This window comes from Bufo bufo, chromosome 9 (genome assembly GCF_905171765.1).
Source record: "Bufo bufo chromosome 9, aBufBuf1.1, whole genome shotgun sequence".
In the NCBI taxonomy this organism is placed as follows: domain Eukaryota; kingdom Metazoa; phylum Chordata; class Amphibia; order Anura; family Bufonidae; genus Bufo; species Bufo bufo.
Window position 1 is genome coordinate 62,088,762 of NC_053397.1, and position 17,945 is coordinate 62,106,706.

Sequence of the window (17,945 nt, forward strand, 5' to 3'; positions counted from 1 at the left end):
TGTTGCAATCATGTGTAGAAATCATGATTTTTCTCTAAAAGTACGGGGTTATATGAAATTAGAAAAAAAAAATGCCTTTTTTTTGGAAACAGTGTCACTCTTGTCCGCTATTTTAGCTCAGCCCCATTCATTGGAATGAAGAAAAAGTCATTTCCATACTTGGCTTCCTGACCCTGGCGTTCATTCAGTGAGTAACAATAAATCTCTTTAGTTTGGGCACTTACAGGTTCCAGCGCTTGTCCATACATAACAGATTCATGGACGTTTCGGTCCACCTTAGGATAAAATGCACATTCCTCTTCAAAGACTCCAGTTTTTTCATCTATTTCACAGTCTACTTTATCACATTTTGGTCCTATGCAAATATCAACTTTATTTACTCCACCCAAGGTCAGGGGACACCTGAAATAATACAAAAAAAAACACATAATCAACACATTTATTCTTGCAGATTGTAAATCCACAGCTAAAATACCTTCCGCTTCCCTGAGGGTACGGCCACACGGTCAGGTTTCTACATGCAGTTCTGGAAGCCAGAATCAGGATTGAATCATAACAGGAGAGAAAGTATGAAGGACATGTAACATCCCAGAGTTATGTTACTAAACTCTTTTTCCCCGCTACTATTTGTTGGTAACATGTGCCTTGTCATCTAATGTGATTTTATTTGATATTCCTCACAAATGTGCATATTCTAAGCCTGTTACATGTACTTTGCTGTAATTTCCATGTACACCAGCAGGTGGCAGCAATGTGTCAGCAGGGCCTTAGTTATAGTTTAGCATATCTAGACTGGAATAGTTCATTCCAGTTTAGCTCCCCCCTCTTTGAGCAGAGTGGGCTGGCCCATCTCCTGCCTCATGGGGAGGGAAGGAAGTTGAGTTAGTGTGTTCCAGCTCTCCCTGCAAGGGGAAGGCTGTGCTGGTAGGAGCTCCCAAAATAGGGATCCCAACCCAGGATCTTGTCTCGGCTGAGACGAAAGATCATCATTCCCAGTCTGAGCCCTTCAGCCTCAGCTGGTGACAAGCAAGCAGCCACCTCCAGAACGCCAGGAAGAACCATTCCCTGTGAGCACAACTGTGAGTAACATCCAGAGATCAGGAGAAGCTAAATTCCTCCTCAGCTAGTCAGTCCCATACACAGCAGAAGATAGACAGAGCAGAAGATATAGATTCCTGCCATATTCTCCAGGCATATGATAGAAGCAGAAGAGATATTGATCCCTGCCACATATTGCCAATACCTGCTGGGACCCAAGACTATTGCTGTATCTCATGTGGATTGATGCTGCCTCCAGTAAAGACAAGTTGAATTATATTTCAAGTCTGGATCTCATTCATTACTACCAAGTTCCTCAATTACTCCTACTAGCAACACTCATTTATTGCAAGTGAGCCAGGATCCAGGAGTCCAGCCGTACCAAGGTAGGAGACACCGTTGACACTATACCTACTACTACACAGAGACATTATACCACTCTGGCATTCCTAACCTGGTACGTGAGTTGCAACACCTTAAAGGGCCCTGAGACTGTACCCTGCGCACGCTGCAATTGGCATCACAAACAAAAACTCTTAACTATCATTTACACCTGACCCAGTCAGTGCATATTATTGCGCCAGTGTGCATAACCCCAATCCGGATTACTGCAGACAGATAGGACTTCTCCTCTTTTTTAAATTCACTCCTGGTTTTGGCTTCCAAACTACACCAGGAAACCTGAGCTTGTGGCCATAACCTAAAAGTACTTGTACCTGCTAAGGGTACTTTCACACTAGCGTTATTCTTTTTCGGTATTGAAATCCAGTAAATGGTCTCAATACCGGAAAAAAACGCATCAATTTTGTCCTAATGCATTCTGAATGGAGAGAAATCTGTTCAGTATGCATCAGGATGTCTTCAGTTCTGTCCCTTGTATGGAATTTGACTGGACAAAATACCGCCTAGATTGAAATCTATGCCAGCTCGTAACTGCATAGTTATCATTTACGGCACAAAACTGGTATAAATGATAAATGTGCCTGGGCTTATGGCCCTGACCACACCATGCCATGCCCCCTATTACAAAAAGTGGCCAGTTCAGCTTCGAAATGGCACTTACGCCTGGATTTTTCCCGTCATGGTCACAAACTTTATACCAACATTCAATATATCTTTTTATCTAGTTACCTTGTTGCTTCGACATTGCCTTGTTTACTGACATAAAAGGGAATGTTTTCATTGTACTCATCAAAAACTCCCCATCGAAGGTGGGCCCATTCATGTACGAACACTCTTCCTGTGAAAAGAAATCACACATTTTAGAAACCGTCACTTTGTCTATAAGGGCACGGCCACACAGTCAGGTTTCTGATGCAGTTTCGGAAGCCAAAATCAAGAGTGGGTCATAAAAGGAGAGAAAGTATAAAGGACGGATACGACTTTTATACTTTATTCCTGGTTTTGGCCTCCAAAACTGCCCCAGGAAAGCTGACCATATGGCCGTACCCTAAGTAAGAGAGCGTCTCTCACTCTACAAGATTAGATCCAGTGAAACATATTAGATAGTTATCAGCTGAACCCACTGGTTTCGATGGGACCAGCCCACCATATGGGGGCCGACTGTCCATAACTGATATCAGAGGAAAGAAGGTTTTCAAGTGCTCATTCCTTTTGTTTTTCGTAGATAAAATCTTCACTCCTCTCCCTATTAAAAAACATGCATGCTTGGCCAAACCATTCAATGTATATCGTCACCTGCTGTTTGCTCTTTTTCAAAATTCTTTGCCCAATTCACATGCTCAGTTCCATCTTTCAACTGCCACCATCTGCAGCAGAAAGGCCACACCCCATTATAAAGGACACGCCCCCTGAGCTGCCAGCTTGAAATAAATCTAGAAGAGCAATTGCAGAAATGAATAGGCAGATCTCTGGATCTACGTGAGGTACAGGGCTGGTTCTAAGTTTGTTGAAAGAGACTGTCATGTAGGGGTCAGCAACCTCCGGCACTCCAGCTGTTGTGAAACTACAATTCCCAGCATGCTCCATTCATTTCTATGACAGTTCTTAGAAGAGCCAAACCAGTATGCATGCTGGGAGTTGTAGTTTTCCAACAGCTGGAGTGCCGGAGGTTGCCTACCCCTGAACTATATGATATCTGATTTTTTTTTACATTATTTATGAGATAACCCCTTTAAAGGGAGGTCTACCTCACTAAAGAAGGCTTTTAAATTTGAGTTCTCACTAGGATATAAGCATTGCCCATACCTAAAATAATTAACTTTTGTATTTGTGGTTTTATTCAGACAATTTCTATGGACACAAGGTTTTGCAATGAAGGCTACAAATAGGTGCACCGTTCATGGCACCTCAGTTACCAGTAAATTTCCAGTCTGCGAATCCCATAATTATCTTTGCAGTTTATGAGCCATTTTGGGACTAAGTAACATTTTATTTTTTTCTGTCCTCCTACAGTATTTTCCTAGCTGCGGTCATGCAGCCGGTATTCTGCTGAAGACAGATAACCATGAGGGAAAAAAGATAAAGAAGTGACAGTCTGCTTGCATCCGTTCCCATGCATGACTATGTGCCGTGCTCCCACCACCGGTTTTAAGCCGTTCATTACCTATCCCTTTTTTAGTTTTTGCATCATATATACAGCGTTATTACATACAAATACTGGAGCAGATCATAGAGCAGTGATGGCGAACCTATGGCACGGGTGCCAGAGGCGGCACTCAGAGCCCTCTCTGTGGGCACCCGCACCCTGGAGAAAGTCTATGGTGTACCAATATGCCTTAGAATTTGCCTGCCGTTCAATAGTGCAGGACATGCTATGAACAGCACAGGCAGCACATTGAATGTAGGCAGGTTATTATAGCTAAATGATAAAGTACATGGAAGATATATGATATTGGTGTTCAGGTTAAATTGCCGTGTTGGCACTTTGCGATAAATAAGTGGGTTTTGGGTTGCAGTTTGGGCACTCGGTCTCTAAGAGGTTCACCATCACTGTCATAGAGCCTTACTCCCCGGTGCCAGTGCTCCACCCGATCTTTTCTGGTGCTGCAATGATGACTTCCCCGACCACCCTGTGTCATCTCTGCAGCCGGTCACTGACCTCAGCAGTCACATGGAGAAGTCGGGGACATCGTTGATGCAGCATTGTAAAGTCCGGCGAGGAGCAGCATAGTAATGGTGCTGGAATGGTGGGAAAGTGAGTAACGCGTCTTTTGATATTTTAGCTCACTCTCTGCCTTTACCTAAATTTTTGTGGGTCACCACAAACACCATTAATAACATACAGTACAGACCAAAAGTTTGGACACACCTTCTCATTCAAAGAGTTTTCTTTATTTTCATGACTATGAAGGCATCAAAACTATGAATTAACACATGTGGAATTATATACATAACAAACAAGTGTGAAACAACTGAAAATATGTCATATTCTAGGTTCTTCAAAGTAGCCACCTTTTGCTTTGATTACTGCTTTGCACACTCTTGGCATTCTCTTGATGAGCTTCAAGAGGTAGTCCCCTGAAATGGTCTTCCAACAGTCTTGAAGGAGTTCCCAGAGATGCTTAGCACTTGTTGGCCCTTTTACCTTCACTCTGCAGTCCAGCTCACCCCAAACCATCTCGATTGGGTTCAGGTCCGGTGACTGTGGAGGCCAGGTCATCTGGCGCAGCACCTCATCACTCTCCTTCATGGTCAAATAGCCCTTACTTTCAAAGTTTTCCCAATTTTTCGGCTGACTGACTGACCTTCATTTCTTAAAGTAATGATGGCCACTAGTTTTTCTTTACTTAGCTGCTTTTTTCTTGCCATAATACAAATTCTAACCGTCTATTCAGTAGGACTATCAGTTGTGTATCCACCTGACTTCTCCTCAACGCCACTGATGGTCCCAACCTCATTTATAAGGCAAGAAATCCCACTTATTAAACCTGACAGGGCACACCTGTGAAGTGAAAACCATTTCAGGGGACTACCTCTTGAAGCTCATCAAGAGAATGCCAAGAGTGTGCAAAGCAGTAATCAAAGCAAAAGGTGGCTACTTTGAAGAACCTAGCATATGACATATTTTCAGTTGTTTCACACTTGTTTGTTATGTATATAATTCCACATGTGTTAATTCATAGTTTTGATGCCTTCAGTGTGAATCTACAATTTTCATAGTCATGAAAATAAAGAAAACTCTTTGAATGAGAAGGTGTGTCCAAACTTTTGGTCTGTACTGTATATATATATATATATATATATATATATATATATATATATATGACAATATGAGGATATATACACAGGGGCACCATAAGGACATATATACAGGGTGCACTATGAGGACATATATACAGAGAGCACTGTGAAGACATATATATAGGGGGCACTATGAGGACATACCTACAGGGAGCACTATGAGAACATATATACAGGGTGCACTATGAGGACATATATATAGGGGCACTATGAAGACATGTATACAGGGGGCACTATGAGAACATATATACAGGGGGCACTATGAAGACATGTATACAGGGTGCACTATGAGGACATGTACAGTACAGACCAAAAGTTTGGACACACCTTCTCATTCAAAGAGTTTTCTTTATTTTCATGACTATGAAGGCATCAAAACAATGAATTAACACATGTGGAATTATATACATAACAAAAAAGTGTGAAACAACAGAAAATATGTCATATTCTAGGTTCTTCAAAGTATCCACCTTTTGCTTTGATTACTGCTTTGCACACTCTTGGCATTCTCTTGATGAGCTTCAAGAGGTAGTCCCCTGAAATGGTCTTCCAACAGTCTTGAAGGAGTTCCCAGAGATGCTTAGCACTTGTTGGCCCTTTTGCCTTAACTCTGCGGTCCAGCTCACCCCAAACCATCTCGGTTGGGTTCAGGTCCGGTGACTGTGGAGGCCAGGTCATCTGGCGCAGCACCCCATCACTCTCCATCATGGTCAAATAGCCCTTACTTTCAAAGTTTTCCCAATTTTTCGGCTGACTGACTGACCTTCATTTCTTAAAGTAATGATGGCCACTCGTTTTTCTTTACTTAGCTGCTTTTTTCTTGCCATAATACAAATTCTAACAGTCTATTCAGTAGGACTATCAGCTGTGTATCCACCTGACTTCTCCTCAACGCAACTGATGGTCCCAACCCCATTCATAAGGCAAGAAATCCCACTTATTAAACCTGACAGGGCACACCTGTGAAGTGAAAACCATTTCAGGGGACTACCTCTTGAAGCTCATCAAGAGAATGCCAAGAGTGTGCAAAGCAGTAATCAAAGCAAAAGGTGGCTACTTTGAAGAACCTAGAATATGACATATTTTCAGTTGTTTCACACTTGTTTGTTATGTATATAATTCCACATGTGTTAATTCATAGTTTTGATGCCTTCAGTGTGAATCTACAATTTTCATAGTCATGAAAATAAAGAAAACTCTTTGAATGAGAAGGTGTGTCCAAACTTTTGGTCTGTACTGTATATATATTTTTTTTTACCTCTGGGTCCGTATATCCGCAGTGTTTTGTCATTCAGTATAAAGTTTGGTGTAAGGTGAATGTATTTTCCTCTCTCTCCACAGCCACCGTATTGCAAGGTGTAAGGAAAATCGCCGTAAATGAAAGGATCAGCTATGATAACATCAGCCTGAGGAAAAAAGAACAAGTGAAATGTTACGGAGAAAGAATAGAAGCAGTGCATATTGTAGCTAGGATTAGATCACGCTCAGGTGAAGTACCCCAGAAGGACTACTGCAGAGGGTTAAGTACTGCTAGCAGAGTTAAGGCTCATGCACACGGCCGTTGGCTGTTTTGCGGTCTGCAAACTGCAGATCCACTAAGCACAGATACCAGCCATGTGCATTACGCATTTTGCGGAACGGAATGGCCGGCCCCTAATAGAACAGTCCTATCCTTGTCCGTAATGTGGACAAGAATAGGACATGTTCTATCATTTTGCGGGTGGCACGGAACGGACATATGGATGCGGACAGCACGCGGTGTGCTGTCTGCATCTTTTGCGGCACCACTGAAGAGAATAGGTCCGCATCCGACCTGCAAAAAATGTCGATCGGATGTGGACAAAAATTACGTTGGTGTGCATTGAGTTAAATGTGATTTATTTTAGGCAACCAAACGGTTAACTGCCTGTTTAGGTTGCAGGGATGATGGACCGTGTCCGTCCCCTGGTTACTTAAGAGACCATTCTGAGTACAACCACCACCTTCAGTGCCACAACTACCACCATTATCCTCCATGCACTCCCCTCACACAAGCACCACATAATGGGTCAACCATTGCACCTAGAAAGACCCATCTGTCCGTTTTTGTACACTTTCTGGGTCCCTGGCTCCAAAATAGCTGATTTCCATCAGTAGTTGTGACCCCAAAAAACTCATATTAAATCACATGTATAAAGAAGCTCCATTGCCTACAGGGTTCTGATGTGACTGCACAGGTTGCACATATGGTACGTCGTCGTCGTCCCCCCCTTCCCACCCGGAGCATTTATCACTGGCACAAAATGGGTTAATGTACCATGTAATTAAAGGTCATGAAGGAGATCTGATAACACTGTGTGTGGTATGTGTGCCGGTGCTTGTGTCTGCGTGGCTTAGACTGATAACTGAAAAACCATCATGTGATGGACGGTAGCTCTCACATAAGGTCACAGGGGTCCAAATATTGGATAGCTGCGTTTATGGAAATAGGCTTTAGCCAGTAAACCGTTGGCTAAAGTATAACTCTACTTTTATTCCTAAATTTCACACCTTGGAAACAGAAGAACCCTTCCCTAGATAATAAAACGCTATATACGTAATACGCAGGTAAAACACAGCGTTTTGTTTTTTTATTCTTGCGGTTTTAAAAACCGCAGTAGTGGAAAAAAGAAGCCGTCTGTCCAATCTTGACGTGGGTTCCGCGTCTGGAATTTCCATTGAACAAATGGTCAGGAATGAAAAGCCTCACCAAAACCGCGTAAATAAAGAAACACGTCGGAAAAAAAAAACGAATGCAAAAAAACCTGATGTGGATTTCGCATCAGGTTTTGTTCACCTCAATACTTTGCCTGAACCTAACCTCAAAGTGATTTTCGGGGAGTACAATATTGATGGCAGATCTATATAAGGGTCCATTCAGACGTACGTAAGTGTTTTTCAGTCCACAAATTGCGGATCTGTAAAACACGGATACCGGCCATGTGTGTTCCGCATATGGCTGGCCCTATGATAGAAATTCCTATTCTTGTCCGTGATTGCGGGCAAGAATAGCACACGCTCCATCTTTTTTGCGGAGCCGCGGAACGGAACTACGGATGCGGACAGCACACTGTGTGCTGTCTGCATCTTTTGCGGCCCTATTGAAATGAATGGGTCCGGAAAATTGCAGAACGGATGCGGAGTCAGAATTACGAACGTGTGAATGGACCCTAAAGGGAGGACTGCTCGAGTCCCACATTCAGGATGCTAATAGCGGATCTGTGAAAATCCATTGTATAATGTGGTCACTTTCTGCATGAACAGTAACATGACATGGGCCAGGTTCCTGTACAGATTACTTACATGCTGAGCTATCGGGATTCACTCCGATTTTCCCTAATATCATTATGTATAGGACTTACCTTGTCATAAGACTCTGTTTTCGGCCGGCCATATGTGCTGTTGCTGGACCAGGTATTGGGGATTAGAATTTTTGCACTCCTAATATAGACTCTATATTCTGTAGCTTGCAACATATAGGAAGAAGCGTCCGTCACCATTTTCTAAAATAAAGAAATATTTTCAACCGTAAACCATTTACACTGGCTGGTATCACAATCAATGCCTACAGACAGAAGTTGTGCATACTTCTATATATATACAAAATATAGGTAAAAGATAAAAATATAAAATAGAAATACAAGATAAAAATATATATTAATGAAAAGAGATGACTTACCTTTATACTGTCGATGATCTTTTTGTTTTCAGGAATCTTTGGGTTTATTGCAATGATAATGTCTTCATATCCGTTGTTTTTGAGCTTTACTAATGTGTCTCTGGAGGAGTGTATCACTTGTAGCATAGAAATTAGAAGAAGGACCCCGGTGATCTTCATTGTCCCAGTTCTTCCAGCCTTCTGTGTTTAGTCAGGCTCCACTAAATTATGAAGTGAAAGTCTTACTCTGAGCTTCTCTCCCTGAAGTGACCTGCAAGAACATTTTCGCAATATTACTCCACCTACTGTAGTTTTTTTTTTTTTTTAAGGAATTGTGTAATGGGGTTTTCCAGTTTTATGTAACGAATAGCCTATCTTCAGGATACTGTGTGATCGTGGGGGTCTGACACCACCCACCCTGCTGACCAACTGTTCTGCAAGAGCTTTGGTGAATGAAAGCAGCGCCTCAGTAACCAGCTCCTTCCACTACACCTTGGATGGAGTTGTGGAGTTCTGGCAGAGACTTCTGGCATCTGAGTTACTGAGGAACATCAGATGTCAGACCCCCCACCGATCAGATAGTGACGGCCTGTCCTGAGGCTAGGTCATCACTTGTAAAATACCAGAAAACCTTCCTCATGTCCAGACCTGCAAAGAAGTTAGGACCCAGTGGTGGTGAGCAGGTCTGCCCTGGAGGAAGGGGGGTTGCCACCCCACCTTCCCAAAAAGTGGCTGACCCCTTTAGAGAATTATGCAACTTTCTAATATTTTTCAATTTTTCATCATTTTCAACATCATCTTTCATGAACTTGGATAAGTGGAACCTACCTGATAACAGGGCAGAGGTAACCCATAAGGAAAGAGCTATTCAAGCCGGTGCCTATGCAATATCGTTGTGTATGGAGGCACCATGAGCATCAGGACCACAAGAATCGGAATCCTTGATGGATCTATGATAATCTAACTTTCTTATTAAGCGTATGTGAATGCACCCAAACTTCTAGTGCTTCCTCCTAGTCCTGCCAAACACTCTCTACAGTCTGAATTCATGTCAGGTCGATTGCTGCTTAGGCAGGGTGCTGGCTGTCCTTAAAGAGACCAACTGTGTATGGAGACTTAATGGCAATGGTACATGGGAAACAAATACACAAAGAGGTATCTCTGAGGGAAAGAGAACCATCACGCTAGATCCACTTTCTAGAAGTGGCTCCCCGGGAGTCAAAGTCTGACTTTTAAACAAGGCTTGGGACATGACAAGGGAACACAGCCAAGGAAATATGTCTTGTCTATTTTCTCTTGTCATGTTCCAAGGCTTGTTAAAAAGTTTACATTTCCAGTAGGTGGCGCTTGCGGGATGGTTATGGTCGATTGCTAAAAACTCCAGTAAAAAGTGTCCTGAGTTTTGCCTTTATGATTTACAGTAAATAATGTCTTGCCTAATACCTGTGCTAAAGCAGTAGATGTGAGATAGCTTCAGGCCAGAGGTGTCTCCATAATGATCGGAATAAGCACTTCTGGAATGCAGATATATTCTGTGCCCTGAGGATATTGTACAAGGATCCTGGTTTACCCTCACTATATTCGTAGCTTCAAGGTTTATTTCTTGTAGTAACAGGCCCTCCATAGACAATGCTGGGAAGGATAAGTGAACTGGAAACACTGATAGCATCTCCTCTGATTCAATGCGGGACTTTTGTTTTTCCACATGAGATCCAGTTTTTCTAGATTTTATTTGCATGCAGGACTTTTTTTCCCGTAAAATAAAATGGATCTTGGACGGAAATGGATGCCTAATGGGCAACAGGATCGTATTTTTTTTTTTTAAAGGATCCTTTTTTTTTTTTGTTCTTCTGACAGATCAGAAGTACAGAAAATGAAACGGAGATGTGAATCCTGCAAGTAACAATTGAATTTGCAGGAAGGGCAAGTTGTTCGATAACCCGGCGCCATCTTCTAGGAACCTCCAAAAACCTGTAATGTTTTCATGACGAATGGAAGACCCAGGGGTATTGGGGTTAGTGATCAGGGTGTTATGCAATCTGGAAGCTTCTCATCCAGAGCTGAATGTTTTCCTGCACAGCGTGACCAGAATGAATTTGCTGTTATATGGCCTGGAACAGGAGATGCAGTTTAGGAAAAGAAAGGGCGTGTAAAAGCACAGTCACACTCCAAAAGGAAACTGTGGAGTGGGTCATATGACTTGGTGGTAGGAAATTCCACCGTCTGTCGAAGCAGGGACACAAAGGAATTTTGTTCAACTGTCCATAATGATAAATGACCCACAGCATGGTGTATCTAGGTGTTTCAGAGGATTACGCACAAAGAAGCTCTTCATCAGATTCTACCTCTAGAACATGCAAATTCATTCAAATGATACAGGAAAACTTCAGTTTTTTACAGTGTCTTTTATGATATTTTTGTTGGATAAACTGCTGTATAAAATTGTCTAATTATGTATTAAAATATGGTGCAAGCTGGTATTCTCTATTATCAGGCGCCGTCTCAAAATCCTAATGACTGACCCTGGGGGGGGGGGGGGGGGGGGGGGCTGCAGAGAATTACAGGACGTCTTTTACTACAGTCTGTGTCAGGTACAGGCTTGTATTCTGCTGAAGGGGCTTGTGACGAATCTGTAAAACCGTCCTTCCCCTGCTAATTATCAGACAACTGCTATCTGTTTAAGGGGAGCTCACATTATGGAATTGCCATTGTGGAGTTTTCCGAAGACTAAAAGCATCACAGCAACAGCTTGATGGCATTATCTGTCATCATCAATGATTCAGGGCGTTAGCGCTGTACCTAAATGCCCTGGCAAAGGCAGAGCAGCTTACTGGTGCCCCCCAGCATGGATGACTTGTGGTCTACTTGTCCCCCTCAGCTACACTTCTGCCCTAAAGGGGTTCTGCACTTTGTTTAAACTGATCAGCATCTGATCGGCGGGGGTCCGACACCCGGAACCCTGCCGATCAGCTGTTTGAGAAGGCAGTGGCGCTCCAGCAGCGCCGCGGCCTTCTCACTGTTTACCGCCGGCCCAGTGACGTCATGACTAGTATCACTGGCCTGGGCGCGGCTAAGCTCCTGGAGCGCCGCTGCCTTCTAAAAACAGCTAATCGGCGGGGGTCCCGGGTGTCGGACCCCCGCCGATTAGATGCTGATGATCTATCCAGACGATAGATCATCAGTTTAAACAAAGTGCAGAACCCCTTTAATGTACAAGCTTAGTTTTAGGTTACATCCACCCACGGAATTTATTCCGCGGCGTTTATTACATGCGTTTTTTTTTGCCCCAGAAATGTCAGCCTCTTCATTGTAAAGGATTCGGGGCATACTATGGGGCACATGTATTAAGACCGGCATTTCAGTATAATAAATGACCCCCTATATCTCCTAATCGGCGTGAGGAGTCTTATAGGCCAGGCAACGCTCATCTGGAATTCGGGGAAGAGGGTATGCAAAAGAGCTCTTAACAAGCTTGTCAAGAGCTCATTTACATACCCATTACAAAGGGCGAAATCCGCAGCGTAAATTGTAATGCTGCAGATTTCAAATCCAAAGAGCAGGTGAATCTGGTTTTTGCACATGAGATTTCTTAAAATCATCTCCCCTTGACCAGTACTGTACAATGCTGTGGCTCTGCCACACAAAAGTCCACGACAGCGAATCCGCAGCATTTCAGTCATGTGTGGACATGCCCTTAAGGGCTCATTCACACGACCGTATGTATTTTGCGGTCTACAAAAAAAACGAATGACGTCTGTGTTACATCCGTTTCTTTGCAGATCCATTGTAACACTACCTGTCCTTGTCCACAAAACGGACAATAGGACATGTTCTATTATTTTGCGGAACTGACTTGCGGACATATGCAAACGGAATGCAAAGTCATTTCTGTTTGTTTTTTTGCAGACCCATTGAAGTGAATGGTTCTTCATACGAGCTGCCAAAAAATAAACGGAACGGACACGGAAAGAAAATACGGTCGTGTGCATGAGCACTAATGCCCAGGAATGCCACTGCAGACCAAGGTAGAGGGCAGATGGGGGGGGGGGGGGGGGGAGAAGTAAAATCATACCTATAAAGACTGGAATTGCGTCTAATGCCTTCCCGTAAAAATCTGCCCCATCTTAGGCGCATATTTGTGTGGGAATTGAATGCAAGCGCTACTAGAGAAGAGAATGATGAATAAATTATTAAATAATAATGTCAGCGTTTCAGTATGTCTAACATAACATATATACATATATAACATATCTGACAATACTCTAGTACCCCGGGTATAAAGGAGTCTAAGCAGCAGGACTGTAAAGTGAGCTTAAATCAGGACGGTTTCATCTTTCAGCCACTCACCTGAAGTTCCAATGCAGAGTGGAGGGCAGCTCCTGGTCCTACACTAAGAGCAGCTTGCTGGCAGGCAGGCGGCTATATATCCAGCGGGCAGCAGGCATTCCTGAAGCACACTCCCCTTTCTGTATCTTCATCCTGCCTGTGGGGTGAGGGCAACTCCCTCTAGACTGATCTAAACAACCTCCACTGAAAGTATAATCTGTACTTAGGGAAAATGCCTTGGCGCGCCTATAAGATTCGTGTGGCTTGCCAAATGTGATTGTGTAAAGTTGTGCAGTTTGTTATTATTACTATTTATTATATTAAATTTTTACTCACTTATAAACTATTATAGACTGATGCCGGCTATAGCCCAATTTTTTTTATTAATTTATACAGCTGCAAGTAGAAATCAGTATTGAGGTTGACTGCTTTTACACCTAGGTTTTTAGTGGTGTTTTCTGTACTTTAGTTTTTTTTGTGGCTTTTTGTTGCATTTTTTTTTTTTACGGTAAAAAGGTCAGTTCCAGATGTTGGCTGAAGGTCTGTGGGAAATGAAACATTTTTAGCTACTTTCGTTTTTTTGTTCATTAGGCCTCCTGCACACGAACGTGTGCGCCCCGTGGCCATGCTGCGTCCCTCAAATTGCCGGTCCGCAATGCACGAACACCGACCGCGGGGCAGCGATCCGGCCGGGTCTGCGATCCGGCCGTTCCGCAAAAAGACATGTTCTATCTTTTTGCAGAACGGAAGTAAGGGACGAAACCCCAAGGAAGCACTCCGTAGTGCTTCCGTAGGGTTCCACTCCGCACCATTCCGCATGTCCGGATTTGCGGACCCATTGAAGTGAATGGGTCCGCATCCGTGATGCGGAATGCACACTGAACAGTGCCCGTGTATTGCGGATCCAGCAAATACGGTCTGCAATACGGCAACGGGAAGCACACGTTCTTCGTGTGCAGGAGGCCATGTTCTATCTTTTTGCGGAATGGAAGTACGGGACAAAACCCCACGGAAGCACTCCGTAGGGTTCCGTCCCATGCTTCCGTTCCGCACCATTCCACATCTCCGGATTTGCGGACCCATTGAAGTGAATAGGTCTGCATCCGTGATGCGGAATGCCCACGGAACGGCACCCGTGTATTGTGGATCCGCAAATGCGGTCTGCAATATGGCAACAGGAATCACATGTTCGTGTGCAGGAGGTCTTAGGTGGCTTTTTTTGTGTCTTTCTGACTACTTTTCAAAAACGCATCAGACTGGAGCTCTTGGTGTCTTTTTTCAGGCGTTTTGCCAACACCTTTTCTATAGGGCAAAATTCTATGAAAGAAGTGATAGTGGTAAGACACACTGGGTGTCATTTATCAAAACTGTCTAACAGGAAAACGGTCTAAGAGCTCACCTTTCATTTCTTAAAATGTTCTGAAAAAATGAAATGTGGCCTCTGGTTGCTATAGACAACTAAGACAGCTTTCCTGTTAGACAATTTTGATAAATGAGGCCCACTGGGTGCATCATTATAAGGGCCCATGCACACGGGCGTTCTCCGGCCGTGCCCGTATTGCAATATATACGGGCACCAGCCGTGTGCACAGCATATCACGGACGTGGATTCACTTGAACAGGTCTGCAATCTGGAAGGAGCGCTGCGAAATGGAGACATGGAACCCCATGGAAGCACTACAGATTCCGTATGAGGACGAGCGATGCCAAGTAGTGAGGATGGCGTAAAAACACTTATGCGACAAAATTTAGCATAGGGATGTTAGTAAATGACTCCCACTGTGTGAAAGAATTACAGAAAAGCTGACACGAAAAACGCGACAAGACCCACAGGTGGCCAAAATACCCACAGGAGGTCATTCTGGTCAGACAGAATTCATGTATATAGGGACCCGAAGATGGGTTTCACACAGTTTTGAAAAAAAATTTTTTTAGGGGTTTTGCAATTTTTGATGCATTTTATTATGCTGCTTTTTTTTTTACAGCATTTTTAGGCCAAAAAAAATACCAGTCCTTGATGTTGCGTGAAGGTCTAAGGGAAATACACGAAAAACAGGCTTTTTATTTTGCCATTTTTCACCCTTGAAATATGTTTTTTCAGTCAGTGTTTTTTTTTCAAGTCACACCATTCACTTGGTGTGGAGTTTTTTCCCTCATTGTCCGGCATTTTTGCTTGCTATTATTTTACCAATGATTTATTTATTTTTTTCTCACACAGCCCTGCAGAGGAAGGGACTCTACAGTGGGCCACATACTTTCCTAAAAAAAGAAAAAGGCATGCAAAAATGGAATTTAAAAGGCCACATGCTAAAAATACACTGTATTGGCAAAAACACCTCAAAATGCAAAGAAAAAAACTAACAAACATAAACAAAAGAGCGACAAGAAGAAACACTGATAAAGTATGGCATTTTTTGAGGCTTTTGTGGCCCAAAAAATGTCAGGAACAAAACTGTGTATGAAGGAGTCCTTAGGTTGATTTATGTGCAGAAAATTTGCCTGAAATCAGCACCATAACTGCACAAAAAACCACATAAATCTGCACAGGTCAAATTCCGCACCTAAGAAAGAAAACAAATTGTGAATTGTCCAATCTCCTACACTTTGCTGGTACTAGATTATGCGTAATCGGCATTGTGTGCAGACATCCTTATTGTTTATAATTTAATTTACAAGTTCACTAACCTATCCACTTCCATCCGAGCAGACAACTAATCCTGTGGTCTCTGTTTACACAACTACAACCCCCAGCATGCCCTGACAGTACTGATGTGAGCTATAATCACAGGGTGGACACTCCAGTATGAACAATGTACTGCAGCTCGTTTCATGCGGTCTGTGTACATGAAACTCTTGAGGGCCTTTTGCATGATCGGGTAAATGATCTCAGTTGTGATCGTTCGTTCCCAATAATTGCCCTGTGAAAAGATGCTCAGCGATCAGCCGACAAATAAGCAAATGCTTGTTGCGTCGTTTAAGTGCCCCGTGAAAATGATTGTTTGCCTGCAGCACACTGCCCTGTGTAAACAGGGAATGTGCCGTCGACAGTGATGGAAGTGATTGGCTGCACAAACAATCGTAAGCATTGAACGATCATTCACGCCACCTCCATTTGTGCTATTACCTGCTTATGTAAAAGGTCTTGACGTGAGCACTGTCTAGATTCTCTGGACCCTTTAGAGGTGGCTCCTGTGATCTCAGGGATCCGCTAAGATGGACTGTGGGGTGCAGTGGAGCTCCTCAATATGAAACCAAGGCTAGATTCACTTGACAGTTAAAAAAAAGTCAGTTAAAAAGGGCAAAATGGTCAAAATGGACATTAAAAACCAGTCCCCTTCAATTGTATGGGGGCAGTCGGTCTGTAAAAACGGACAAAATAGAATATGATCCATTTTTTGATGTCCGTTATTCACTGGCCAAAAATGAATGTGTGAATAACCCCCATAGACCACCATTGTTCTTAAAATGGATGTGTGACTGCCATAAAAAAAAACAACCGCTACACGTCTCGTGTGAATGTAGCCCAAAAGAGCAAGTGACCCAGTGAATTCATCAGGGTCTCCGTCAGTAGTTTATACTACTCTCCGGCAGGGCAGCATCAAAAACTGGTGACAAATTCCCTTTAAAGGGTATCTCCAGGAGGAGACCACGTCTGATCCACAGCTGCTCGGAGACGATTCTATCTTGGATGCCCATGAATAAGAGGATTAATACCCCTCTCCTTCCCACTCCCCCACACTTTCTGTATCTGTCTCTCAGTATAGCATTGGGCATTTTCCTCACCCTACTCCTCCTCCTCTCCCACTCCCCACCCTTATCTCTGGTATCTATTACTTTGTTTCAGGTTCTTTGTTTTGCAGTGTACAGGAATGTTAAAGTGAATTTGCATATCCCGACCAAGCAGGTAATTATCAGAAAGGGACCGACCAAGTAGGTCATTTTCAGGAAGGGGGACGTTCTTCCCTGATAACTGCCTGCTCGTTAGTGGAAGTGAAGAGCTGCATTTACGTGCAGCAATCTCCCCCAATGTATGGGTACAAGGGATGGTTACTGCCAACGCTGGTCCTCGTTCACACAGCACAATCTACCGCTCATAAACGATGACTGAGGTGCCCGAATGAAAAATAATTTCATTGATGAATGCGTGTTTTGCTCATTCAGTGGGTGATCTTCTGAGTCTTTACATGGACAGATCATTGGGAACGAGTCTTCATACTAACGTTCGTTCCTGATAATCTGCCCGACAACTGTCCAGTGTAAATCCGCCTTTAGTGGAGCAGTATGGTGACTCCTCGGTTCAAATCCGACCAAAGACAACATGTTTGCGTAGGTTTCCTCCGTGTTCTCCGGTTTCCTTCCACACTCAAAAGACATAGTAATAGGGGCCTTAGATTGTGAGCTCCACTTGGAGACAGCCTGATGCTAATGTCTGTAAAGTGCTGCGTAATATGTCAGCGCTATATAAGTGAGTATAATTAATAAATAAATAGTGGCCCATGTGGTATGATGTATAGTGTTAGCCTGCACTGTATATTGCGTTGTCATCCTTTGAATGGTGAACGTTATTTTTTATTGTTTGCTGCTACTCGGCCAACGCTCTGTTGCATTACTATGGATGTTTGTTGATGATGACTGACTGATAATAAAGAATTTTCAATCATAAAACAAGATATTTCTTTACTTTAGCGATGTATTTTTTGCA

At 43.2% G+C, this 17,945-nt stretch overlaps 1 protein-coding gene across 1 annotated transcript in view; it reads right to left on the reverse strand.

Moving 5' to 3' along the window:
* LOC120979596 (calcium-activated chloride channel regulator 1-like) overlaps nt 1-13,376 on the reverse strand; it is a 28,786-nt gene extending 15,410 nt beyond the window's left edge. The window contains exons 1-6 of the mRNA XM_040408441.1: nt 13,265-13,376; nt 8,939-9,188; nt 8,622-8,762; nt 6,500-6,647; nt 2,170-2,278; nt 225-402 (exon numbers count right to left, since the gene is read on the reverse strand). Of these exons, the coding sequence (XP_040264375.1) occupies nt 225-402; nt 2,170-2,278; nt 6,500-6,647; nt 8,622-8,762; nt 8,939-9,097 (735 nt within the window). The 5' untranslated portion in view covers nt 9,098-9,188; nt 13,265-13,376. The remainder of the gene's footprint in view (nt 1-224; nt 403-2,169; nt 2,279-6,499; nt 6,648-8,621; nt 8,763-8,938; nt 9,189-13,264) is intronic.
* Nucleotides 13,377-17,945: the final 4,569 nt, after the last annotated feature.